This window comes from Scomber scombrus, chromosome 3 (genome assembly GCF_963691925.1).
Source record: "Scomber scombrus chromosome 3, fScoSco1.1, whole genome shotgun sequence".
Lineage (NCBI taxonomy): Eukaryota > Metazoa > Chordata > Actinopteri > Scombriformes > Scombridae > Scomber > Scomber scombrus.
The window spans coordinates 27,109,252-27,133,331 of NC_084972.1; the positions used below are offsets into that span (position 1 = coordinate 27,109,252).

At 39.1% G+C, this 24,080-nt stretch overlaps 1 protein-coding gene across 1 annotated transcript; it reads left to right on the plus strand.

Moving 5' to 3' along the window:
* Nucleotides 1-2,330: 2,330 nt before the first annotated feature.
* Nucleotides 2,331-21,086, plus strand: alpl (alkaline phosphatase, biomineralization associated). The gene is made up of 12 exons (XM_062415658.1): nucleotides 2,331-2,468; nucleotides 4,875-5,035; nucleotides 5,575-5,694; nucleotides 7,768-7,883; nucleotides 9,547-9,721; nucleotides 11,199-11,374; nucleotides 14,558-14,698; nucleotides 14,871-14,940; nucleotides 15,086-15,220; nucleotides 18,255-18,446; nucleotides 18,568-18,687; nucleotides 20,189-21,086. The coding sequence occupies exons 2-12, from the start codon at nucleotides 4,915-4,917 to the stop codon at nucleotides 20,452-20,454; spliced, it is 1,632 nt and encodes a 543-aa protein (XP_062271642.1). The 5' UTR covers nucleotides 2,331-2,468; nucleotides 4,875-4,914; the 3' UTR covers nucleotides 20,455-21,086.
* Nucleotides 21,087-24,080: the final 2,994 nt, after the last annotated feature.

A 24,080-nucleotide genomic window follows, 5' to 3' on the forward strand; every position in this document is an offset into this window, starting at 1 on the left:
ACTACTAAAAGAAATGGCACATGACGCAGAGCCTTAACTCAGCGTCACGCTCAGTGATCCACAGATTACATTCATCTGATTAGATCTGTCACAAATTGTTTGCCCTTTCCTGTTGGACAACTTCCAGCAGGCGTAGAAGTGATTCAGACCTACTTCCTACATCATAATCCCTTTGATGTTGGCAGTTACAGTAATGGTTTAATCAGATTTCTGTGTAGAGTTATTATTTTCTGTAGTAAATACTTAAGCACCACTTAGTGTCTCCGTCTAGCCCTTACAGTGACCTCTGACTTATAATGTGCAGAATTACTCATATAATGAACACTTATAGTCATATTTGCTTACACAGTACTTTGAGTGATTATTAAGTGGCTAGGTAATCAATTTTCTTGCTGTTCTCTCATCATTTTTATACCTTTTCTTTATGTTGTCACTTGTTCCGTCTTGTTACCTGCTTGTCAATCAACTGTAAAGCACTTTAATCTACACTTGCCTGTATGAAAGGTGCTATATAATCGAAGTTTGGTTTGATTTTGACTCGGAGGCCACTCGCTACACTACATTTCAGGGAGAAATATTGTTCTTCACAACATGTATCTAATGTCTTTAACCCAGTTTTTATTTCTTTCCAGATTAACTTGACTTCAACATCAGAATAAAACAAATTTGTAAAATATGTTGCATTATGGCTGATCTGGTGTTTGTCATTTAATTTACGGTAATTTTTCTTGTTATGTATGTATAACTTTTCTTGTTATGTATGTATTTTCTTGTTGAGTTTTTTGTATTTTAAAGGCGAATCTCTCGGTGGACATTGCTATAAATATTACATACTTCATAATAAACATTGCATTTAAAAAAAGAAGCTATATGCATGTTATATATAAAGGTTGTTAAAGTAAGATTTCCCTTATGTTGCTGTATTAACCCTTACATACTGTTCAGGGTCAAATTTGACCAATATTTTACATTTGAGAGCTGTAAAAACACCCTTTACACATTTACTTTAGCCAGACGTTTCCTAATGTGACTCATATATATATGTGTTATAATATCTGTGTTGTGCTGCCACGGGGCAGCATATGGTATTTAGCTCTAGAAACTTTTAAAAGGATGTTACCAAAAAGCAGGTCGGCAGGCAGGAGCATGTGCTCAAAGAGGTGATATTTATAACCAAAAATGTTAATGAAACAGAGGTAAAAGTAAGCCCTGTGAAATCAACAAAAATAGCTTAACAAATAATAACACTCACACAGCTATGAGTGCACAAAATACACAATGTCATTGACTACACAACAGTTTTATCCTTCCTACCTCAACTTGACAGAGCCGAGTGACTCACCACTGAGTGTAGCTAATGATGCACACCTGTGGCTGTCACCACTGAATAAGCAGACGATCCGAAGACCGTAAAAGAACAGGACTGAACAAAATACAACACTGTGAAATGCAAGAAATACTCAACTGAAACCTGTATATTACATTTGCATTTACATTACACTGAAATTTACACAAGTATTAGACTGAAATGAGTGGTTTAATGCACAAAAATACTAGTATTGGGAACCATGGCAACGTAAGGCAAGGGAGAGGAGCAACCTTTTTACATTATGATAGATAGATAGATAGATAGATAGATAGATAGATAGATAGATAGATAGATAGATAGATAGATAGATAGATAGATAGATAGATAGATAGATAGATAGATAGATAGATAGATGCTGTCCTTGCTATGTTAATCCCAGGAACATTGCACATGTATATAACCTCAGGAATTTCTGCTTTGCACATTTTATATTGTAGACTTACACAGAGATAGTTTATTGTATTTTACTTTATTTATTTTATTTTATCACTTTCACTCTTGTGCTGTCTCCCCCCCCCCCCCCCAGCTGGATCAATAGAGATAATAAACATAATATAACATCAGATATAATATGGATCTTATCTTAAACGTAAGGCAAAATATTATTAATATTAATGTGCAATTTACAGTTAATAACATGTACATGTAAAAATGTTTATTTTTGGTTCCTTTTTTTGTATTTTAACTTGAAAGCATGACTTTTTTTGTAATGAAGATGTTGTTTTTTACATGGTGGTATCGTATTTATACCTAAGTAACAGACTGAATACTTGCATCTGTTATAGCACACAGTATATTTGGGTTTCTCTGTCTTTCGCAGCAATGCATCAGCCGTCAGACAGGCGGAGCTCTCGGTCCATGTACTCCACCTTCAGCTGCACAGCATCGTTATTTCTAAGGGCTTTTTTTCCCTTTTTTTTTTCTCCCTCGTGGGATACAGACCGCTATTCTCAGGCCCCCGCAGCCACAGTCCAACAACTGTGGCCTCATAAAAAGCACCGAGAAAGAAGCGACAAGGACACACACATTTCAAGGTGAAGGACTGAATGAACTGCACGCACATTTGGACGTAGATTTCTGCTGCGGAACAATACTTGTAGTAAGTAAAACTACATTATAACTTTGCTTTGTCTTGTTTTATGCATAGATAACAGTTTGCATTGGAGAAAACGCGCTGTCGGAGTCGTTTTTCTTTTTTCTTCTTTTTGTGTGCGCGCATCTTTCCTCTCAGCATCAGCTCTGAATTATCCTTACAGATTTTAAGAGAGGGTTATTTGGTCAACTGTTGCACGGAGAGCGGCTCTTCTGTCAATCCTGTTTTCCAAGAGGGATTAAAATGCTGCTTCTTGATGGGATTCAGTAGTGTAGTTTTATTTAATTTATTCAGGATGTGATGTTGCAATTCCTGATTGTGACCTGTGTGTCACGGTGGTGGGAGATTGAACATGTGCTTTACTTTGGTTTATGAGTTTTCCTTTACCCACTTTTATTCCCTTTCACCCCTTTTATTTTGGGTTGCAGTAAACGTTTCTATGTATAGCCTATATAGGGGTTTTAAGGACAATATTTTAGACGTGTGTGTGGACTTTTGCAGATCTAATTAGGGGCTTTTGGATATGACAAACTGTACTTTATATGACCACAACCCCATGCAATTAGTGGTTAGCAGTAGTAATGATGAATTCAGTTTATTTTTGTTTTTAGATTATAAATATCCACACAAACAGTATTGTCATGAGCCAAGCGGTTAAAGCACTTTCAAAATTGGGTTTTGAAAAGACACTCAGCAAATACAAATAAATGGAGGTATCTGGATTCACTAAGTTAAATGACCCTTGAAAAGAGGTCAGCAAAACATTACTTCACTGAAAAAAAGGCTTACAAAACCAGATGTTGACTCTAATAACAGTCTGGCTTATCAGACCAATTAACACACACATGGGAAGGCAGCATGGACAATAACTAAAACCCAACACAAAGAAATCCTGATCACCTGAGGTCAGCCTCTGCCTATCAGCCCTACACCTCTGAGCACAGTTAAGATCTTAATCCCAACGTTGAGCGCGTCTACCTGCGTGTAGCAACACTTGCTTCAGGCTCCAGGGTGAAGCTTTTGCTCTCCATTTGAAACCTGTTTGTTGTTTTGGACCCACTGGAGCAGTCGAGTGCTTTGTGGCACCATGACCGACGTTGGATTGCATATGTTCGTGTCCACTGCCCTATCTGCCCTCCTACTGATGGCAGTGGTGGCAGTTCTCTGCTTCTTCACCTGCAGACTGGCCGGTTCACTGCCTCTCGGTGGACCTGGCCACATCTGATGCCACCGACCATCACTGGCCCGCAGCATCTGAGGAATGGTAAAAGCGCGTGGCTTCTGGTGTTTTGGACAAATACAATCCATCGATGTGTGTTTGGTTGGTGCAGGGGTTGTTTTTTTTTAATGTCCTAGTTTGGTTCAGACGTGCCTGTTTCTTATTCAACCAGATGGTGCCTGGCTGGTTCCAGCCTGAGCAAGCTGTTGGAGATGTTGGCGAGGTCAACTTTGCAAGGAGTTTCATTATACTCAGTAAGAAAGCGGGAAAGGTATGATGCGTGTTTGGTAAATGACAACAGCCTGGGACTTGGTGGTAAACACATCCAACAAAACAGGCTGTGATTCATCTACATCATGCTATTCTTAGCTTACGAAATTGGAGAGTACAGCTGAAATAGTTGGACACAACTCTGTCCACGTTCAGCAAAAAAGAACCAGAAGCTTCTTGTCATATTTTTGGGATAAAAGTATCAGTATCTTAAGGTTTTTTTCTCACGATCGGACGTGTCCAGTCAATCATTTAGTGTTAATCGGCTTTGTTATGGCCCTTGAACCTCTCGGCGCTATGGAGCTCAATCCCATTAAAATGACCTTGACTATAAGCATGGGAGGGTGTGGATAATTATAGATGAAAGCTTGACTGGCCAGGACCCATAAGGAGCCCCTGTTGTGACTACTTACATTCACAGCGAGACCTCCAGCTTAACTTTACCGAGCTTTGCTTTTGTTTCTGATGCAAAGCCCGATGGTAAGCTGAGAGATCCGCTTTTAAAAAGTGAGACCAGTTTCAGTAATGCAAACACATATCTTGCCTCCATACAGATTTGAAGACATAAAAACAGTCTGTTGGTTGTATTCTGGCCTCCATTCCTAAAAAGCCTTATTTCGCCTGTTTCTATATTTGAGAGGCTTATGATGTGGGAGAGGGGAGTGAGTAATATCACCACTAAAACCCACAAGGAGATCCAATAATTCAGTGGCATTTCTAATTCAATGATACACACCTGTGGTTATACCAGTCTCTTACAGTGTGTGAATGTTTGTTTTTGAGCAAGAAATGTGTCATTTGCATGCATCAACTGTGCCTCGTCAAACTGTCAGAGTAAATATTTATTAAACCAGTGTGTCAGAGTCAGTGTGTGACGAGGTGACGCAGACTTAATTACTAGTGTGTCTTCTTTTCTCTCGCAGCTGTGACGGCAGACAGGCTTCCTCAGCTTCTCAAAGTAGCATGTTATGGCTGTCTAGGGTAACACATCAGCCGCGCAGAGACAAAAACATGAGGGTGACGGCCTTGTTCATCATTTGCTTCTGTCTGTTCTTGGAGAGTTTGGGGAAACCACAATTCCCTGGTAAGTTATGTGCTGTTACTCATGAAGCCCTTTCAGGAAGTTATTTTATCAGCATAGGTTTTCCTTTTTTTTTTGTAAACACTGGGTATTTATGGTACCATAGAAAATAACAGGAATTCATTGTTACTCCAAATAATCAATCATCCAGCTTCTCTTCAGGAGATAGATGAATAGGTGGGGATTTGTCTTGCAACAACTTGTATTTTTGCCTTTTTTAAGACTATACAAGAGCTAAAACTGTGTCAAATGTACAGATGTGAAATTCTCTTTAAGTCTATTTACAAAATATTGGATCAAGTGGCTAAAACTTTTTTTTATAATCATTGCAAAACTCCTGAAAAACAGCTGAAATGTAAAATATATTGCAGTCAGTGTCAATGCATAATCTGACAGTGATACATCAATATAATTTCTCATTGTGAAGAATTCCTCTGATTCAAATTCACTTAAAAACACGTAACACTTTGACAGACAAACCTGCATCAATCAGGTGACTCCTCTATTTAAAACTAATGAGACGTGTCTATTGTAATACACAGAGCAAGAAAAGGATCCCAAATTTTGGAATGTGTGGGCCCAGCGGACCTTGAAGAACGCTCTGACCCTCCAAAATCTTAATAAAAAAACAGCGAAGAATCTCATCCTCTTCCTCGGAGATGGTAAGTCACGACTTCATGTTCTCTACATGCTATTGCGTGGCAAGAAATGATGAAATTCCATCAAAAAGCTGTGTAAGTTCACTCAAAAGGTAGAAGGTAACCTTGCTGCAGGGGGATTTGATTTTCAGTAAGCTCACACACAAGACCCAAAACTGTCAGTGTGGAGCTTTGACCACACTTCCTGTCACTTTTTGTTAGATAAGATTAAGAACGGACAAACCAGCACAGGCGACAGTTTAATTTAAGCTGAATCGACGTGACAGAGTGGAGATATATATTTCGGGAGAACATGAAATGAGATTTTCAGACGTGTAAGGTGAATGAATGGTGGAAATCCAAACAACTGTGCTGCCACCAGATCTCCGGGCTTGTGTTTGTGCTGGGTCGCTCACTGGTCACACAATAACTTTTGTCCTCCATCGGGCCTCCGCTCTCTGTTTGGACTATAGGCACAACACGACATTCTTGCGCAGAGCTGCATGCATAGTCCTGTCCAGGCTTGGGGAGTAACGGAATACATGTAATGGCATTACGTAATTAGGATACCAAAAAAAATAAGTAATCAGATTACAGGTACATTTAGTAAAAGTGGGGATTATTTAGCAGGATTACAATTTTAAAACACATTTTACAATAAAGAAAGATATACTATCATGCACTGTATAAGTCCCAAACTAAACAGAGCAGAAACGAGAGGGCAAATTAACTCGCTGATCCACGATGGTTTGAGTAGAGGATGATACCGCATGACGCATGACGCGTGCAGGTGCGCACAGCGGGCGCACGTACACACACTTCACACACACTTTGAACTTTAATATAGGTTGGGACGTTTGTTACGCACTGTGGCTGTCCCAAAGACTCTTACAAATGAGTTAAAAGAGAGCTCGAGTTTACAGCAGTTTGTAGCGCACTCTTCTCCTCCGATATGACTGTGTGCGTAATGTGTTTCATCACAGGATTTTTTAAGAATGTTACAGCATCGAGAATTGCGCAGTATTTATATTTCCACCATGACTGCTTGTGGCAATTTGTGCAACTCTTAGTTGCATAAAAAAAAGTTGCACCAAATGTATGCCATATGTCTTTATTATTGCATATTTGGTATTGCAGTCATTCTAAAGTAACGGGAAGTAATCAAGTTACATTACTTTAATATTGTGGTACTTGGATTACATTACTGGCTATATTTTTTAACAAGTAACTAGTAACTGTATCCCTCCCAACCCTGGTCCTGTCAGCGCAGTTAGAGAATAACAGGCAACTTTGGGCAGACACAACAATTGTCTTACTGGAAAAATAGTCTCCTAGCAGTTGTTTACTAGGAAAATCACAGGATTCACTTGAAATGAGACTCAACTGCATAATAGTTTCCTAATTGTGCCTCAAATCCCCCAGTTTTTGCGTGCAGAGCTTGAGTAATGCAAGAAACACTTCCACATTACCGTAAGTGATCAACCTAGATCATGGCAAAACATGTTTAGAGAAAGTCTTCATATTTGTTTTTCTTCCTGTACACCATACAAGAGGGATGTGGTTCACCATAAGATTGCAATAGTCAGTATATCAAACTGTTTATGCACTTTCCAGTGATTACTTGCATTCAATTTACAAAACCAAACAACAAAAAGTCAAAGAAAATTAAATTCATCTACATCTGGTAGTTTATAAAATCAAACAACAGGGTTTAAGCAAATTAAGGTCCTCAAGTTCTGGCAAATTAAAGATTAACTACATGACCTAAAACTTATGTGGTTTTTTTATCCTTGTTATTTTGTAATTTTTCTTCCAGTTTGTGTTTAAACATTTTTTAGAAGCCCACCCAGGTTTCCAGTCAGTCTTACTGGCACCGAGTTGTTAGTTTGGACTAACAGCAGTCGTCTCCTATGTCAGAATCCTCTTATGTGTTCTGCAACCTGAGTAAATCAGTTCAGTGAAACAACCGATGAAATGTGTTTTTTGTTTATTTTGTAAATGCTCGTCCTGTGTCCCGCCACCCTGAGGGAAAACTAATACAATGCTAACCCTAACCCTAACCCTAACCCTAACCCTAACCCTGTTTTTGGTGTTAAGGGATGGGCGTTCCAACTGTGACGGCCGCTCGAATTCTGAAAGGTCAGCTGAATGGACACAGCGGAGAAGAGACGCAGCTGGAGATGGACAAGTTCCCTTTTGTGTCTTTGGCCAAGGTCTGACTCTGGTTATTATATCATACAATATAGCGTAATTTATTGATTTTACTGTGGCCGTTAATGGCTTCCTGACAAGGTCTGTGACCGTAAACAAGGTCAATCATAGTGTCATACTGGCTGCGTTTTATGTTACAGAAATGATGAAAAAGCCCACAAGACATCGTAGAGCGCTTTCATTATTTATACCTCAGGCACACAAAAAGTATGCAATTTTCTTATTGTCAGCAAATGAATGATTAACTGTGTAGCAAAAGCTTGATTTTGCTTATTTTCCTGAAATGTTCCAACATTAGAAATAACCCAAGCACTGTAGTTTATTTTGAACTCTACATACACTATCCTGCTGCCTAAATACTCCTTACTGCTAATACTGCTGCAACAGGTCTGTATTAATCCGCAGCAGAAAGTAGTCCCAGACCCCATACAATTTACTTCTGTTATGGGGCGTTCACACCAAAAGCATCTGACGCGAATTGAGCAGCAAGTCTACATAGAACATCAATGTAAATGGTGCGATAACACACGATTTCATATCAGGCGGCGCGAATAAAGTTGGAAAAATTGAACTTTTCAGGCAACATCGCGACATCCAATCAGTGGCGAGTTTCTGCCAAGGTCATATCCGTGACGCAAGCGCAAATGAAGCGATGATCCAAAAATGTATATTTATGATCAAGTGGCGCGATTCAAGCAATTTTTTTCGCGTCAGACGCTTTTGGTGTGAACGCAGCTTAAGGGTAACATTGCCTAAAAATTGCAGTGCCCAGCTGTTGTAGGAAATTATCTAAGGATTTTATTTTGAATAGAAAGAGATTCTCCACATGTCTCCGGCAAATTGCAACAGATGCAGGTGCATCTTCTTCTTATACCTGTGTCCTTTTTTGACTCTAACGAAGATACAGTAGGGTGAAAAGATTGGTCTGTTAAAGGGCTGAAAATCAATCTGCGTGCTCCAGGCTTGTATCCAAGTATTTATGAGTTTTTTAATATTTTCTACTGTAGGAGCCAAAGGGTATTGAACTGAAAGAGAGATAAAAGAGTGGAAAGTCCCATGTGTCTTGTATCTGAAAAAAATCCAAATTAGATAATTTTTTTTGCCTTTATTGGACAGTGGGCAGTGAGGAGGCAGACAGGAAACAAGGGGAGAGGGAGAGAGAGATTGGTATGACATGTAACAAAAGGTCCATAGCTGGAATCAAACCAGGGCGCTCCCAAATCTAAATTAGACCTGACACAGTTTGATTTACACTTAGCCACATATATGCGTCTCTGTTGGCCAGATCATAAATCTGATTGCATTCGTCTTGATTTCTTGGCTTTACTCCATTTCAAAGGGTGGTGATAACGCCCCTGCAGCTATTTGGTAACTGCCAAAACCTCTATGCCCTTAAGCAGTTTTGTTACAGAAATAACAATCCTGTCATCTAGCTAGGTTGAGAGACAGACAAATGCAAAGTTGGTATTTGCTGACAACAAGAAAAATAAAGAGTACTGTCAGCCTCATCCTTTAAGTCATTCACACATTTTGACATACATCTTGAGCTCAGTATCATGTGTAAACTAATAACATCCCAATCGTCAACATATCACAATGATCATCATGGTCAAAAACAATCCCATTTGAATTCCAATTTCATATCAACGGCCTTTATCTCCTCAGACGTACAACACCAACGCACAGGTGCCAGACAGTGCTGGGACAGCCACAGCTTACCTGTGCGGGGTTAAGGCCAACGAGGGTACGGTGGGAGTGAGTGCAGCTGCTGTCCGATCCCAGTGCAACACCACAATGGGCAACGAGGTCACCTCCATCCTCAGATGGGCGAAGGAAGCAGGTAGAGTGAGATGAAATAACATAACACAAGCCATTTTCTAGGATGTGTGTTTGTCTATGGGGGGTTGCAATTTTTACAGTTGTTTGCAAATTGTAGCAAGGGTTTCAAATCAGAGGAAGGCTAATTGTGGCGGTAGCTAATGTAAAGTGGGAAAACTGACTTGTGTGCCTCGATCGCTCAAAGCAATGACTTTGAAGCATTTTTGAAAGCGATGCTTTTAATTTGTGTTTTTTCAATCTGCTCATTTCACTTTTTAGCTGTTATCCTTTGAACCAAAGTTATGCTCAGAGCAGTTTGTAAGTGACATTTAATTGACCCACAGTGTTACTTTATATGTATTCTCCTTAAAAAACAACAAGAGGTTAACTTTTAAATACTCGTTTAAAAAATGTCTTGTGATCTTTGCTATGAAGTTTCATTTTTGGTCCTTTTTCCTCACATTTCTGAACCCTGATGTGTCTGTCATGGATTCAAGTGGTTTGTAGTGTTGTTAGTTCATATGAACACAGTGACAAGTGGGTGTTTAGTTACAAATAATTAGTTCAATGTTGTGTCCTTGGAGCTAAAAGGCAACACGCACATATACCTGCATCTCATCCACAGTTTCAACTTAAGCGTATGTTGTGTAACTCACAACACAGAATAATAGGAGACAGATGTGAAAGGAATGAATGGATTGTAAGAGGTCGAAGGTGAAGATAAGTTAGAGATGGGTGAGGGTCAGGGATCACCGATTAAAAAGAGATCCATTTAGTCCTCAGTGAATATGGCAGGCAGCAACTGACCTCCCCCACAAAGCAAACAGAAAAAGAGAAGAGATCATTTTACAAGACTGCTGGTTTTACTTTGTTTGTTGTTGTACTTTTTACACCTCAAGACTTATAACATTGTTCAATGGTGGAAATTATTACATTAGAATTGTCATTCAGGCTGGGGCTGAGCAGTGCCAACATTTTCTTGACTTTGACTACACAACTAAACTGACAATTAAACAATTCACTAATGAGTGAACTGACTATTAAAAAAAACAAACTTAAAATTGGAGGATTAAATTTTACCTGAATCATAACCACACTTTTATTTCTTTTTTTGATATTTTCCGGAAATTCCAGCAGAGAGCAGTTGCAACTCGATATTTTTCTAGTGGTTTAAAAGGACAGGTTCAGACTTTTCTGCTTTAATGCAATATTCACCTCATGCCCACATGTGCAATAAAAGATTTATTGGCTACTGCAATCATTTCTCTTGTCTATTCTGGCTGTCCTTGTTCCATGCAACAATGCGCTCAAAACTAAAATGAAGTAGCAGTCTGAATATCTTGCAAAGATACTTTTTAATACAATATTCCCTCTTTGTATCCAGCTCAGCAAGAATATGCTTTCTGGTGAAACACTAAGACTAAATGTGTGTGTGTGTGTGTGTGTGTGTGTGTGTGTGTGTGTGTGTGTGTGTGTGTGTGTGTGTGTGTCCTCTGCAGGCAAGTCAGTAGGAATAGTGACGACAACTCGTGTCAACCATGCCACACCCAGTGCTGCTTACGCCCACAGCGTGGACAGAGACTGGTACTCTGACAACGAGATGCCAGCTGAAGCTCTGCAGGCTGGCTGCAAGGACATCGCCAGACAACTCTTTGAAAACATTCCCAACATTGATGTGAGTCGAAAGTGTTTATTGTGATCGAAATGCCGAAATGGTGAATCGATTGATAAGTTGTTCCACAGACCTGCTGCTTCTTATTTTGATAATCGCTTCATAGTTTAAGTCAAATATTTCCTTGCTCCAGCTTCTCAGTCATTGGTTTTTTTGCTTTTTTTCTGTCTTATATGATTGTAAACTAAATATAATTTGGTGTTTAAGTGTTGGTTGGTTTTTTGTAAAGATTTTGGAGTCCAAGAACCACCCGACACAAAGCAGAGGCCTTATCAGATTAAAAATACAATTTGTTAATTTTAAATTTACCTTGGCCTCAAAATTATTGCTTATACAAGTAATTAGCTAGAAGAATATTGAGCATAACCTATAATAATAGAGAACAGCGCTGCATCTCTCTGCACAGTACAACAGTCTTTCCAGTGGCTGTCCTCTTTCATGAAGTTAATGTTATGCCCCTCTCCCTCTGGCTCAGGGCGTTTTCACACCTGCCTTGTTTAGTTCCAGTGAATCAAACTGTAGTGCGTTTTACCCATTTGGTGCGGTTCGTTTGGGCAGGTGTGAAAGCAGCAATCGCAATCAGGTGCGGACCAAAACTTTGCTGAAGAGGTGGTCTCGGCCCAGTTAGAAACAAACTCTGATACAGTTTGTATGTGGTATGAATGTGATCCAACCTAACTGCGGGAAACACTGCACAATTCGATGATTGATGCGTTCCTTGTGTGACGTCTTTGCATGACGTGAAGCAACACATTGTTTGCGAGACGTTGCCTCACAAATGTGCCATTTTGTTCAAATATTGTGGCTTGGTATATGGCCCAAACAATGACTGCAGCTATACAGAGATGCCAATTCTGCCGGTCCATTGGAGAGCTATCCTAGAAGAAAAACAAACTCTACTTTCTCCACCCGCCAGATTTCTGATCAGTAAATATAGTGACAGCTCCCATGAAGCTTTTGTTGATACATTTTTTACTCGCTTGACATTTTGCTTGTGTGAAACCAAACCGACCCAAAAGCAAAATGCAACAAAGTATGAATTCATTCCCTTATTTAGGCCAAAGCAAATGAACTATATCTTTGAAAATGTCCTCATACAGACAGACACATTTGTCTCTCACTAACTTGAAACTCAGTCTCTCCACAACTTTTTATTTCCCGTTCATTTTCAGTCACATGTTCTCTTCGCAGCAGCTAATGTCCTTTCTTTCCTCCTCTTGCTGTTGATTTAGACATCCAGATTTGTGCAAATATCATATTTTAAAGGTTAGGTTAGGTTAGGTTTTCTTTATTTGTCTCCTGAGAGAAATTTTTCTCTCAAAACATCATACCAGAAATACATACATACCTTTATACATACTCATATACATACGCACATACCTGCATGCATACCCCTATGCAACAATATACAAAAACAAACCTCACATCATATACAGTTACCTCCTTCGTTGTCGTTCATCCTCCGTCGACCACTCGTTAAGGAGCTTGATTGAGAGAGGGATGAACGAGTATTTAAAGCCATTGTGTTTGCACAGAGGAACCCTGTACCTCCTCCCTGAGTTCAATAGTTCATATTCTGAAAACAGTACATGTGACATGTCGGTCAGAATGTTGTTTGCCTGCCTGATGGTGGCTTGCTCAAACAGATCTTGTGGAGTGAGTGGGGCAGGGGTTACTTTGTGTGGTTCTGCCTTAGCAGCCGTGTATTGGTTATTTGTGACAGTTATTCAGGTTTTTTCACATAGAGTTAACCATTGGCACGTTAATTTATAACTGCAAAAAAGAACAGAGCAGGTGGACCCAAGCACAGGTGACTGCACGCAACAGGAACTTGAAGAATATATCTTTATTCAAGACTCAAGGAACAGGGTACAGAAGTGCAGGCAGGCAAAACCGAACAAAAGATCCAACAAGACTGAACAGAAACACTGGACTAAAATGCTAACTGAACTAACAAGGAGATGAGGCACATATGGGGAGATGGGCGGGGAAGGTCAGGTGAGTGGAGTGAGGTGATGAAACAGGAGGACAGACAGGGAGCTGATAGGCTGAGGGAAACACAGGGAGCAGGGCAGAGCAAGGCTGATGCTGCACAGGTGTGTAGGAGGACTGAGGGAAAAGCAGGTTGTGGAGGAGCACAGGAACAAAGGAGGAAAAACAAACAGAACAACAGAAAACCAAAAACCCAGAAACACAATCCTCTTTATAATAACCTGGTAACACTACAACGTCTCTTATCTGTAATAAACAGAAAATAAAAAACCCTCTGTCTAAATGAAAAACAGATTGCTTTTTATTTTATTTTTATTAAGGCGGGCATTCACATTCCAGAAAAGACATTTATAAGACACACATCACATTTACAAAAATACATAATATTATAGTATTGACTCAAATATTTATGTTAAGCCTTATCAAAATAAAAAATTGTCTTCAGATTGCTTTTTAAACACATAATACATGGTTTCAGCACCTTCAGCAGCCTCACACGCCCCCATAGTTTCAGAGCTCATAAGTGCTTGTTTTTATATTTTGAATTTTGTATACTTGGCAATTACTTTAAACATTCAGATTTGAGTGGGTGGTTCTGCGTTGTGAAACATTCAGAAGAACACATTTATTATTGCTTTACATGGGACTTTAATAACTGAGACTTACTGTTATCATTATGGTCTGTACTCACACAGCTTATGAAGACTAACTAATACAAAGGCAACTTAAATAAATAGTAATAGATAGTCTCTTTTGAAAGGTCCAACTCAAATAAGCCTTCTCCCACACAGTGAAGTCCAAACAAACATGGAGAACAAGTCCTAGGGGCCTCTGGAAAGAATGGCAGCCAGGGACACAGAGAGCCAGACTGTGACACAACCAAACGTAGTTATAGGTTTCCAATTATACTGTCCTGTTAATCCACACTTTTCAGCAATCAGAACTGATCTGATTATGAAAATGAGGTGTCACTAGAAAGTGCTCAGAGTTTCAGGTGACCTAAAAGATGCACAAATAGGCAACAGATGATTTGTCGAAACACTGAACTATAGTGATTACAGTGTAACCAATACTCAAAGTGATGATAATGTGCTATGTTCTGTTTAAATTGTTGCTCTACAAAACACAGGACATGTAATCAAAACATGATATATGACTAAAATTGTATGTTTCTGTTCTGTTGTGGCTTTTCAGGTAATTATGGGTGGAGGAAGGAAGTATATGTTCCCCAAAAACAAGTCAGACATAGAGTACCCTGGCGTGGCGAAGCACAGCGGAACGAGAAAAGACGGAAGAGACCTGGTGCAGGAGTGGACTAACAGGATGAAGGATAAAGTAAATTTCTCCCCCTCGTCTCTCACTCTCTCTATTTGCTCTTCTCTTTCCTCTGCAATTTCTTTTTATCTTCCCAATTACATTTACATATTTAGGAGTTCAAAGTGACTCGCAGTGTTACAAGTCGCAGTGTGCTTTACATTTGTGCCTCTTTTTTTCTACAACCGTGCAGAAAGGCTTTTATGTATGGAACAAGAAGCAGCTCTTATCACTGAACCCTAACAACGTGGATTACCTATTGGGTGAGTTTCGAGTCTCTGTGTCATTATTCTTTCACTCTCATTGAAGTGTAAATGAAGAGCTGTGTGTGTATATGTATCTGCTGTAGGCATATTTTCTTTGCGTAATATCCATTTCTCCTTTTATCCGTGCTTTGTGTTACACCAGGTCTCTTTGAACCTGGGGATTTGACGTATGACTTGGAGAGGAACTCTGAAACTGACCCTTCACTGACTGAGATGGTGGAGGTGGCCATCAAGATCCTGAGGAAGAACCCCAATGGATTTTATCTGCTCGTAGAAGGTCATCTTTTGTTCTTGTGATGATACACACTGTGATTGACTGATGCAGAATGATACTGATAATGATATTTATACTGTTCATCTTCTAAAATTAATTTTCTTGACACAATAAGATTTTGCTTTAATTCGTTTTTTCAATCGTCACTAAAAATGTACTAGACAGGACATTTTATAGCTGAAAAATATATATTAATACATTTTAAACGAATTATAAAATGGCGACACACCATATTTTTGTCATATCTGTACTTTAATTTCCAGTCATTTATCAGCGGACATACAACCCAATACAGATATATGCAATGACCTAATAGCTGCTGATTTATCAGCATGGCTGATTTATTGAGCTCAAACACACTGAAAATGTCTGACGTGCACTCTGAAGTGTTAAATGGCTGAACGCACACCAAAAGCTTTATGAGGCGCGTCAAACTGCCTCGATGCCCCCTATTCTGACCTTGATTTTGAAGTGTCAAATGGAGACCAAAGCTGTTTTTTCTGCAGCTAAAAAAGAGAGCGATAAAGCAAATGAGCTGAGCACCAGCGAGTGAGCGAGCTAGAGAGAGACAGTGTGGTGGTGGTGGTCGAGCAAGGAGAGCGAGAACCAAGCCAATGAATGAGAGAAATAAAACATTATATTCTGATCATTTCACAGCGGTTATGTTTTACAGCACAATGAATATCCATCAAACACTCAACAGATGATTTACTGGAAACAGACGCCCTTAGTTTCATTCTGCTTAGTTTCTGCAATTCACAATTTCATTCATTCATTGCTTCCAACTCAGCCAACAAATTAAGGTCAAACCTGTGTTGTTTCTGTTGTTTTGGCATTTATAATCTGATACCTGCAGTGCACCATAGGAGCATCAAATGAGGCGTGACAGTTATCGCTTTCAGTGTGTTTGGGCCTTAATAGTTATTACTGTATCTGATTTGGATGTTTTGACGGTCTGTTACAGTCTTGGCCAACTGTGGGTTGACAGCTGTCTGTGGTATTTCTTGATTTGGCCTGTTTGCCTTTTGACATGCTATTTAACATTATTAGGCAGCTAGGCAAGGCAAGGCAGCTTTATTTACATGGCACATTTCATACACAGGGGCAACTCAGTGTGCTACATTTAACAGTAAGAATTTGAAGCATTAAAACATACAATTTAAAAAAAAGAACCTAATTATAATAAAACAAAAACAAGGTTCAGAGAAATAGAAAGAGACAGAAAATAAAAAGATAGACTAAAAATAGAGCATAAGATATGAGAGTGCAGCATAAAATAATGATTTGTATTAAAACTATTAAAAGAACATACAGTGCAAATTAACTATTAAAATGTAAAGTGCTTTAAAGAGCTCAATCATAAGCACATGAAAAGAGAAACATTTTTGACCTGGATTTAAAATTGTTCACAGTTTGGTCTAATTTCACTTCTGTTGGTAGCGTGTTCCAGTTGTGTGCAGCATAACAGCTAAATGCTGCTTCACCATGTTTAGTTTGAAACTTCCCTTAGTTAGATTAGATTGTTAAAGGAGCAGTTAAAGTCTTAATGGGAAAAACACTGGTTTGCTTTCTTCTAGAAAGTGACATGAAATTGAGGTGAATCTTGTGAAGTTTGTGTACAGCGAAAACACATAGTTGGTTTATCATTGCATAAAGACTGGAAACAGGAAGCAGCTGACTGTCAAAAGTTTAAAAAGTGCTGACCAACACCTCTAAAGTTTAACACACTGTACTTTCTTTATTGAATAGGTACAGAAAGGTTTATTCATCTACCCAGTACTTTTGTGCACACTAACCAGACACGGTTCATGAACACTCGGGTCGGTATGTCTCTAGAAGTATAATGGCGGTCAGAGTTCTCTACAGAGTAAACAAACAAGATACAACAAATTAATTAGTGCTCTTTAGAGGTAATAGTGGGGTTTTTTCACATTGGACAGAGACAGGTTAGGAATGGCTAAGGCTATGGACAGTAATGTACAGTAATATGTTGATGTCACTTTTCAACTGGCTGCATTTATAGTCCAGCACAACGACAAAAGTAAAGTCAGTGCGTTGATGACTGCTGACCGACAAACGAGAAGGAGGTATGACTCAGTCTGTGGTTCGCTAACAATGACTTTGAGCATGAATTAATTGGTATACTTATCAATTGTATAGCAAACTGTCCTTCAGACTTCTAAATTCTTCTACAATGTGTGCAAGATTTATTTTTGGGGCATTTCTGCCTTCATCAGAGAGTGCACAGGAAACAAGGGGGGGGGGGGGCGGGTATAACATGCAGTAACCTTTCAGCTACTGGGACACTGCTATAATGAAACAGCATCAATCTGTTGAATGAATGAACCAACAAGTGGCTCAATACCATTTACATAGCATTGGGAAATTCTGAAAAACGTTATAATAAATCACTGTGTAGCACTTGCACTCAACAAAACATCAGCACTTAGTTCAAAGGCAAGCATTTCCTTAGTCTTCTACCTTGTTTCCAACTCGCTTCAAGGGAAAACATATTGTACAGCACTCACTAAAACACAATGAGAAAGATGTGACATTCAGTAACATTCACACACAATAGATAGGAGAAGTATAAAAGCCAGAAAACATCAAAGACAAAGTAGACAAAGCCTCAGGGGCAGGAGAGAAGTGGACAACTATGTTGGAGGTATTAAACTGCAAATATCAGCTATGCAAAATAGTTTTTGCTCTAAAGGATTTTTTTTTAAAAATCTGTTGCTTTCATTATTCTAGGCAGCTTATGTAGGACAGTGTTAGTCTTATCATCATCATCGTTATTGAAAAAAGTGCTGCAAAATCTGCAACTGGCCGAGGTCAGCAGAGTGTTAGATACACAGTAGTAAGCACGGGAAGTTTGGTGTCAGTAACAAAGTGTATTTGGCCAAGTATGTTGAAAGAAGCACGGCTAAAATCAATGGCTGTGGAGGGACTGACAAACATCTGCAAGTATGTCAATAATTGCTTAGTCAAACTGAGCCAGAATGAGACTGCTGACTGGTATTGTTTTCTTTTCTGTCAGGAGGACGTATCGACCATGGACACCATGAGGGCAAGGCCAAGCAGGCTCTGCATGAAGCTGTGGAAATGGACCGGGCCATCGGCCGGGCAGATCTCATGACCAGCATCCATGATACAATGACCATAGTTACTGCTGATCATTCTCATATGTTCAATTTTGGAGGTTACACACAAAGAGGAAATACAATTTTTGGTATGTAATGTAATAGGAAGTCACATACTGTATATTTCTTATGACTCGTAGTGCTGTAAGTTACATTTTTAGTTTCATTAAGTTGTGATAATAAGGCCAAATACTCTGTCTGCACCCACAGGTTTGGCCCCAATGTTGAGTGATGTTGACCAGAAGCCCTTCACCTCGATTTTATACGGGAACGGACCTGGTTACAAAAATGTCAATAGTGCAAGGGAGAACGTCTCCACCGTTGACTACCGTAAGTGGAATAATTTAGCCACCAGATTGAGAAATATTCTATCAGGTGCAGGTTTACAGCATTAAAGGTGGATTTTCACCCTAAATGTCATTATATCTAAATCTAAAGTTAATGCTCACGGTGTGCTAATCTGAATTCTGTCCACCTTTAATGTTATCAGCTCTTTGGTTTACAGATCAATATGTTAAATGTTGAAGTGGTTAATTAACCTGGTTCTGTGCTGCCAACAGTGTGAAGTCTGAGGTCCAGCCAGGATCTCCTAGTGAGCAACTAGCTGTCTATTGTCACGTGATTGACTGAAACTTAAACAAAACTGAGTTTGCAGGCAGAAATCTCAATGTAAAAACCTACAAACTAAGATTACAGGCACAAAATAATGTTTTCATGCAGATCTTTACATTCCATACACTAGACAATACTACAGTTGTAGTAAAGAGCGTGAGATGATAAGAGGAAGATCTTGACATGTAATACAAGCATCTTTTGTTGTCAGAAGAGAGTTGTACTATGGAGTTATGAGTTAGTTATACTGTAATATTAGTTTGAGAGGTTTATCTTTGATGAATCCAACATAACTAAAATTACAAGGGTGGCTTTTTCTCCTTTGAAGAGGACATGTTTTGAATACTTCCAGGCCTATAATTATATTCTGGAGCTCTACTGGAATATCTTTGCATGACTTACAGTTAAAAAAAATCCTTATTTATTTTATACTGTTCATGCTCAGTTCAGCCTCTGTCTGAAACAGGCCGTTTTAGCTCCTGTCTCTTAAGCCCCCCCCCCGATAAACTCAATCAGTTTCGATATGTTAGCTTCTGGAAGCTGCGTAAGAGGTTACGTAAACCATAGATGTATTAAGAACTGGATACCAGACTCAAAGATGGCACCCATTTATTCAGTGGCACATGAAGACGCTTTAAAGACAAAAAGATTGGGCCCAGTGAGCATGCACACTAATGACCTCTGCTGGCCGATCCAGCTAACTTCTGGTTGGCCCTCCACTCATTTGAATGGGGATAAAATAGTGGAGAGTCATTTTTCTATGTATTTATATTTATTCAATGCTGCTCCTTTGTTAAGGATTGTGTGGGGGGAAACGTTTCTTTGGGCCGGTGTGCACGACTTGAAGGACCTGGAAGTTGTAATTACATGGTTTGACTCACTATTTCAAACTGGCTTCGCAGCCTGTGCTTCTTCTTGGGGTCTGACGTCAACAGACTATGAAACAAACTATAGTTGTAGGATTACTGAAATATGCAAGTGGACAACACAAAACACGTTGAAAACCCCTTAGCAATGAGCAAGGCTACAGAACAGAAGGGCTCTTTATGGGCATGCACAACAATCTGACATCAGCCCTTCGAGGTCACAAAAAAACGTCACAAGCAAAGCGACATGCACGAAACATTTCTACATATGTTAACCCTAAGTTTTTGAACTTGTCTCATTAGTTAAAAACAATAATATCTTAACGCTATCTCCTTGTTTTCCTTCCTTTCAGATGGAAACAACTACCAGGCCCAGTCAGCTGTACCTCTAAGCATGGAGACGCACGGAGGAGAGGATGTGGCCGTGTTTGCTAAAGGTCCCCTGGCTCACCTACTACACGGTGTCCACGAGCAGAACTACATCCCCCACGTAATGGCATATGCAGCTTGTATTGGCCAGAACAGGGAACACTGCATGGCAGGCAGCGGGACTGCCGGTTTACACCCCGTCCTCACTAGCATTGTAGCCCTTCTCACAGTCACCCCAATTCTGTGCTGACCTCCCCCGACAGCCCTCATCCTGTTAATAGACCCATTTTAACCAGTCATACATTGAATTTTACTTTACACCTTTTTCATCATGGGACCACTGTTTGGGCACTTTCATGTTGTAAAAATAAGGATATCAGTTTTTAGTCTATTAAAACAAAACATTACAAAATAACCCCTGAAGCACTGAAATGAAAAGTTAAATTTCAAAGATCACCATAAAATCAAGAGATCGTAGTTGTGATTTGTCTATTGAGTAGTTTTTAAATAAGGGTTTTACGACTTTTTAAGCTTCTTTGTTATTGTAAACCCTTTAGTTTGGAAAAGGTACATTGGCTTTGCAAATGTTTATGATTGTTTCAATTTTTAAAAATGTGCAGATAACACAATCTACCTCATAAGCTTGCAAAAGATCTCTCATGTAATATTATGTATGTATTCAAAAGGATACATTTCAAAGATCAAATTTTATGCCGAAACACGAGGCAATTGAATGTACAGAATAATAGATAAAAAGTAAAAGATATCATGAATAATTTGAGTGCATACAAAGTGCAAAAAGCACTGAGGAAGCCCACCTACCATTGTTGTGTCCAATAACAGAAGTTGTACAATCTCTTAACCAATAAAGAAAATGTTTGTTTTCTGATCATGTCTTCTCTTTTTTGCATTTCAACATTTCCCGAAATGCTTTTTTAAATGAGATGTAATCTTGATTTCCTGCAAATCCTGCAGTTTCCCTCATTTTTCCTTTTTCTAAAATATTGCTTGTGTCAGTGCTCTGACTATTTTGTTGAACACTTACCAAATAAGTGAAGCAAAAGGTTAGTAGAAGGAAGAAGTCTCTCTGGCATATGAGACCAATTAAAGGCTCAATGTTGATGCACCATTTTCATCATGAGTGTAATTACTGCACATGTCTATGGTTAAAAAAAACTCACTTTCACCATGAAAACATTTACCCTTCCTCTTCCTGGAAATATTTGATATTGTGCGTCATTAAACAGGATTCCATGCACCATATGTTGTACTTTTCCATCTGTTGTGTTGTGGCTTGTGAGGAATGTGAATGGGGAATGAAGCATTCCTTGGCATCATGTGGTCACTGGGAAAACAGAGGAGGACTCATGGTGGCTGAAGCATGAAGCTTAAACGGGTATGAAATGAAATCCTCTTGCTGTCTCTAGTACAATCTCAATATCAGCACACATAATGGCTGCTCGGTATCTGGTGAGGGCCTTGGGGGACACTTTATACTTCTATGTAAACTTGCTTTGCTGATAAGGATTTTTATTCCGTTCCTCGTGGCAGCTAAAAATCGTTTTCCTGTCATCCTGTTTTATCTTTTGTATGGCCCATTTAGATATATGGCAATGGGTATCAGATTGTATGGTGTGAATATTCAAGTGGGCTTCAACCCAACATACTCTTGCTATGAAATGTGTTTGTACATGATTCACAGTGCCTCTTTTTTCAGAATAATGAAACCTTGTGTTTTCTAAGATTATGAAATGTTACCTGGGAACGGCCTTGGTGGTATATTGTATGTATGATATGATGTAAGTGTTCACCTTGCCAAAGCTTTGCTATTCAATCTATCAATGATAAAGATGAGCTGTTAAGGTATAGAAAAATAGCTGCTGAAGTCCTCGTCTCTAGTCGTGAACTTAATCAGGTCTATAGAAACTCTAAAGGCGGTCACCAGACATACAATTTTCTTATGCAAGCCATGGTCTCTGGTGAGTCCATATTGTGGGGCCAATGTGTAATACTGCATACCAGAGACACTGTAATTTTCTATGTCTCGAGCCTCTCCCAATGTGATTTTGTCTTTTGTCCACTTAGTACGTACACAGTGTCCTTGGCTAGTGTACACTTATTCGTGGCATGTGTCTGTTAACTCTTTAAAAGGTGTTGTTTTTTGTACATTTTAGCCCATTTACTACACATCATGTCTACATTAAAAAACAAAACTGGTTCAAGACATCTGAATCACAACATAATTATTTGATTTGTTGAGTAATTTGGGTATTTCTGGTGTTATATCCAAGAAAATATCCAAGATAACCAAGAAAAGTGTTGACAAGGGTGTATGAGATCAATGCAAAAATAACAAATCTGTCCATTAACATACTTTTTTATCAGATTTTTTGGAAGATACATAACAGCCACACAACACTATAAATGGAAAACTGAAGAAAAAGAAAAGCATACACAGACACAATAACAAACAGGCAGCTGCACAAAGTAAAGGCCTGCGGCTTATCTCATTGTGATGAGCTACACATTGAGACAGAAATAGATACAAGATCATAAATAAATGTCACTTAGCCCATTTGGAGTTACATTTAGGGAGGTTGGGGGTTAAGGCTTTGCTCTAATGTAATCCATAAATGGTCTCCAAAATCTCTTAAAGTTATCAGATGAGCCATGTATTGTGAATCTCAATTTCTCAAATTTGAGATGCTGCAGCTCCTCTCTCAGTCACCGAGTCCAGCTAGGTGGACAAGGAGAAGGACTGATCTCTGTGCCAACAAAGTGACACATTTTGTTATTTTGCCTTTAGTCCCAGAAAGAGTATTATTGTTCCCTCCTACTATGCCAAATTAGCTACTGTACAACCCAGCTGAATTACCATTTTGAAAATATTTGACAGTGTTTTGAAGATTGAAATCCATTAAGTGGACAGATTAGGACATTGCTAGAATGAGTGCACTAGAGAGACAGGGGAGAGTCTGTGTCTGTCACAGGCAGAATTTACATCTGGGAACATTTTAGAGTTTGACTTTAGAGAAATGAAGGCAATGCAGCACCTTGAGTTGAATGAGGCCATGCCAGGTACAGATTGAGGCCGTATGCACCCCTTCCAGGGCTTTTCTCCACCACTCTGACGTCAAAGCCACTCACAAATCCCCCTCCCATGCAGACCTTAGAATATCCATTGATGTTTTTTGTAAATTAGACCCCTTTTTGAAGGCTCAAAGGAAAAATGTGATTCAGTGGGTGAGTCATCAGCTGGGAAAGGGCTTTAATAGTTTTAATAAAATCTACAAACCTGGATGAATCTAAAAAAGTGAGGTTATGGTCAAGTACATTTATTTAACAGTTGTTTAAGGGTATAAAAAGGGCCTTATGTTGCCTATGCCCTTCTTTTTCCTAATACCAAGCGAGTCATCTGTGATGGACAGGAAGAAGAAGTGGCTGGGACAAACGGGCAAGCAGAGATTCTTTTGGGACTGTGTTACAATGGGATACTATAGGTTCCTTTTTTATCTGTAAGACTGTAATCATTGACTAAATGTCTAATAACTTCTGTCTTCTTTCATTTGTAATCTTGAAAACTGGTGTCATTCTTCCTTGATTCCTGAAATGACTAACATGGAGCAAACATTGCAACATACCACCATCATTGACCTTCCAGAGGTGATAAAAGATAGTCTAGAAGAGAACTTACAATCCCTTGGGAAGGAGACATATGATGGCTTTCAGTTTATTGAGGAAGCTGATGTGCTGTCAGTGTTGAGGCCAATTCAAGCCCGAAAAGTCCTTGTAGAGTATTGTAGAACAGGATGCAACAAGTGCCCAAAGTAGCCTGCATAAAAGATTACTCAAAAATAAAGAAACACTCACATTGTT

Bases quoted from the DNA above. Each gene is read 5' to 3' on its own strand.
- alpl (XM_062415658.1), top strand. From the start codon at position 4,915: ATGTTATGGCTGTCTAGGGTAACACATCAGCCGCGCAGAGACAAAAAC. The intron at 9,722-11,198 runs GTAGAGTGAGAT...TGTCCTCTGCAG, and splicing joins CAGATGGGCGAAGGAAGCAG to GCAAGTCAGTAGGAATAGTG. The intron at 18,447-18,567 runs GTATGTAATGTA...CTGCACCCACAG, and splicing joins AAGAGGAAATACAATTTTTG to GTTTGGCCCCAATGTTGAGT.